This window comes from Tenrec ecaudatus, chromosome 2, assembly GCF_050624435.1.
Source record: "Tenrec ecaudatus isolate mTenEca1 chromosome 2, mTenEca1.hap1, whole genome shotgun sequence".
Taxonomy (NCBI): Eukaryota; Metazoa; Chordata; class Mammalia; order Afrosoricida; family Tenrecidae; genus Tenrec; species Tenrec ecaudatus.
Window position 1 is genome coordinate 214,571,485 of NC_134531.1, and position 3,719 is coordinate 214,575,203.

The window sequence follows — 3,719 nt, forward strand, 5'->3', positions numbered from 1 at the left end:
TGGATCTGCTTCCATGATTACAGTTAGGAAACCCCTGTGGAGCAGTTCTTTCCTGTAACACATGGGGTGGCTGTGAGCTAGAGTAGACTCAGCACCTCACAACATCTGCTGGCAGAGAGACAATTCCAGGGTAGCTATGCAAATCAGAAATGCTTCTCACTTCCTTCTGAGGGCAATACAGAGGTAATCAGTTAGAAATGGAGAAGAAGTGTAAGTGGTCTAGACATTTAGGTTTAGAACAAGTGGCTTCCAGTCTTTGCAGGTTCCCTACCTGGACTCCATCATGAGGTCACAGAAAGACCAGGGCAGCTGGACCAATGAGGGCAATGACTGAGGGATCCAGTCCTTGTCTTCTATTACGCACAAGACAGTTGAGACTCCTCTAGGATAAAGCTGATGAGAGGCAGAGCCAGGACCAGGGCGCTCCTCATCTTGTACAGTGGAGAGAAGATGCTAATGCTCCTCTCTGCTCACGGTTTTGACCATAGAACTCCACTTGTCTGTGCCACTGAATCCAGAGTTTCAGAAGCATCCTTTATAAGACAGAGGTCTCTTCTCCCAGCCCAGCCACTAAAAGGAGAGCCACGTGTACCCCCCGTGCTTTTGAGGTCTAATCATGTCATTTTGTTTCTTGCAGATGGCTCCCTCAAAGTTGAGATACATTTTCCTTCCCATTCTGGGGGCCCTTTGTGTGTATATTTTCATGCACATCCTGATTCTTCCTAAAGGGCACTTTGTTTTCAAGGAAGACCATAGGGATTTCCTCCAGCTCCCGGAAATAGACTGCAGGCACGACCCTCCTTTCCTTGTCCTGCTGGTGACTTCCTCACACAGAGAGGTGCCCGCTCGCAATGCCATCAGACAGACGTGGGGACGAGCAAACGTCGTGGAAGGGAAGCAGATAAAGACCTTCTTTCTCCTGGGGGCCACAGCCAGACAGCACGAAATGGCAGCGGTGTCTCAGGAAGGCCAGCGACATGGAGATATTATCCAGAAGGACTTTGTGGACGTCTATGCCAACTTGACCCTGAAGACCATGATGGGCATGGAGTGGGTCCACCACTTCTGCCCTCAGGCTGCCTTTGTGATGAAGACAGACTCGGACATGTTTGTGAACGTCTACTATCTGACCGAACTGCTTCTAAAGAAAAACAGAACAACTAGGTTTTTCACTGGTGCCATAAAAACTAATGGCATTCCAATTAGGGATAAGTCCAGCAAGTGGTTTGTCAGTAAAGATGAGTACCCCTGGGACAGGTACCCGCCTTTTTGCTCTGGCACGGGCTATGTGTTCTCAAGTGATGTTGCGAGCCTGGTCTATAATGTTTCTGAGAGCGTCCCTTTCATCAAACTAGAAGACGTGTTCATGGGGCTCTGCCTGGCCAAGCTGAACATCAAGCCGGAAAAACTCCACTCGGAGCAGACGTTTTTCTCATTTGGGTTACGCTTTTCCGCTTGTCGCTTTAAGAATATTGTGACCTGCCACTTTATAAAACCTCCAGCGTTGTTGCTTTATTGGTATGCTCTAGAGAGTTCCCGGGGAGAAGAGTGCTCAGATGTCTCAGGCGGGCCTAAGGGTAAATCTGGAAAACACATTAGTTGACCCCAAAGATGGTTGCTGTGAAGAGCTACAGGATGGTATTACTGAGAGTCGCCAGTAAGAGAGGGAGAGGGAGAAGTCAACAGCCTACTGATACCAGCTCCAACCTAGAATCGAAGAAGAAACTTGGCCACTAATTCCCACTTGGTGATGCAAGCAATGATTTATAGCATCTCTTGGGGGATCTCCATACCATCTCCTACCAGCAACCACTATGTATGCAAGCTAATGGTCATCTTCCAATTTGACGGTTCAGAAAACTGGCTCCAAAAGGCACAGTGACTTTTCCCAAGCCTCCTAATAAATAGCCAGTGGAGGAGTAGGGAAAATCAAGGTAGCTCAGGATACAGTTGGCCACCCTGACCCTGCACACTTCCCTGGAGAGAGAATGGTGACCACAAAGACTTAGAGAGAAGGTTCACCCTCACCTCCAATCTCTTTCTAACTGCCTTGCCCTTCCTAACTCACCTTCTATCATGGTTAAATTTTATGTCAACTTGTTACAATGTGTGAAGTTAGGGGTAGGGTCCAACCTATCCATCAGGTCACAGCCTGATGATGCGTCCTTGAGGGGGTAGCCTTTTAATAAGACAGATACTAAGAACAGGATTTCCTCTCTTGCCCCTGTATGCCTACCTACTTGCCTGGATTCTGTGTCTGGCGCTTGGACAGTGGCCCATGTGGCCACCCGCTTTGGGAGCTCCGACACCCTGCCATGGTTTCAAACTGCTGACCTTGCCTCTATGTGACTCTGCACTGACTGGCCTATGGACTCCCAGGTTCCCACTGTACCTTCTTACTTCAGCCGGCAGCTACATGTGTCTGAAGGGGCTCCCAGTGAGTATGAGACCCATGGCTGGGCCACTTCTTGGATTCCATTCTTCTTAATATAAAGTTCTCTCCCTGGACCTGATGGCATAGTCGTTTCATGTTTGATTGCTAATTGTTGCTAAAAGTCAGCCATTTGAAAGCACCAGAGCAGCTCCTGAGGAGACGCTGGGGCTTTCTCCTCCAAGAAAGAGTGAAACCCACAGGGAAAGTTCTATGCTATCCTCCAAGAGTTGGAGTAAGTTTGGTTATAGCGATATATATATATATCTCCTTTGGTTTTGTTTTTCTAGAAAACTCAGCCTAACACAATTTAGTACTGACCATTCTAGAGAAACAAATCAGATGCAAAGAGGAGGCCTGCCTGACTTCCACCTCAGGGTAATTGGGTGGAGTTGGATTTCCCTTCTCGCTATGTAGCCAGAGAAGGTCAGAGAATGCTCACATGTGGTCTGTTTGGTGGTCTCTGGAGCAGTACCTCTGGCTACAGCTCCGGTCTCATGGCAGCAAGGGGCTCTATGAGAGAAAGAATGGGCATGAGGAGTGAACGTTTTAGTTCCTGCATGGTTTAAAATGAAGCTCAGGAGGGGGGTGGAGCTCATTTGCAGTCCCCCATGGTAAAAATCAATAAGTTTAAACAAGATGGCTAATAGAAGGCAGGGCTTGCTGGTGTCACTGCCAGCAGCCCAGGCCCATGTGCATATAAATAGAATCACCTAAGAGAACTTAGAACTTGAGTGTTTTTTAACAGAATTGTGTTTAGGATCTGGCTTACAAGGATTACATTAATTTCTCCTACCTACTGTTAGAGACATTATGTTTGATTAGAAATGCATGTTGGAAATCATGATTAAAGAGAGCTTGTGAGGTCACTGCCTTCAGCCTTTACAATTAGATTTGCCAAAAGGGGAGGAAGAAATTGCACTATAGAAATGGCGCTTTAAAAAATATCATTTTCTTAAGGGCTTATACAACTCTTATCACAATCCAGGCATACATGAATTGCGTAAAGCACATTTGCACATTCATTGCCCTCATCATGCTCACAACATCTTCTCTCCAGCCAAGCCCCCAGCATCAGCTCCTCATTTTCCCCTCCTTCCCTGCTTCCCCCTCCCTCATGAATCCTAGATAATTTGTAAATTATTGTTTTGTCATGTCTTATACACTGTCCGACATCTCCCTTCACCCATTTTTCTGTTGTCCGTCCCCCAGGGAGGAGGTCACATGTAGATCCTTGTATCTGTTCCCCTTTCAAACCCACCCTCCCTCCACCCTCTTGGTATCAACA

At 47.1% G+C, this 3,719-nt stretch overlaps 1 protein-coding gene across 1 annotated transcript; it reads left to right on the top strand.

Annotated features, from left to right (window-relative positions):
• The first annotated feature begins 637 nt into the window (after positions 1 to 637).
• On the top strand, positions 638 to 1,603 carry LOC142440505 (beta-1,3-galactosyltransferase 5-like). The gene has a single exon (XM_075542918.1). The coding sequence runs from the start codon at positions 638 to 640 to the stop codon at positions 1,601 to 1,603; it is 966 nt and encodes a 321-aa protein (XP_075399033.1).
• Positions 1,604 to 3,719: the final 2,116 nt, after the last annotated feature.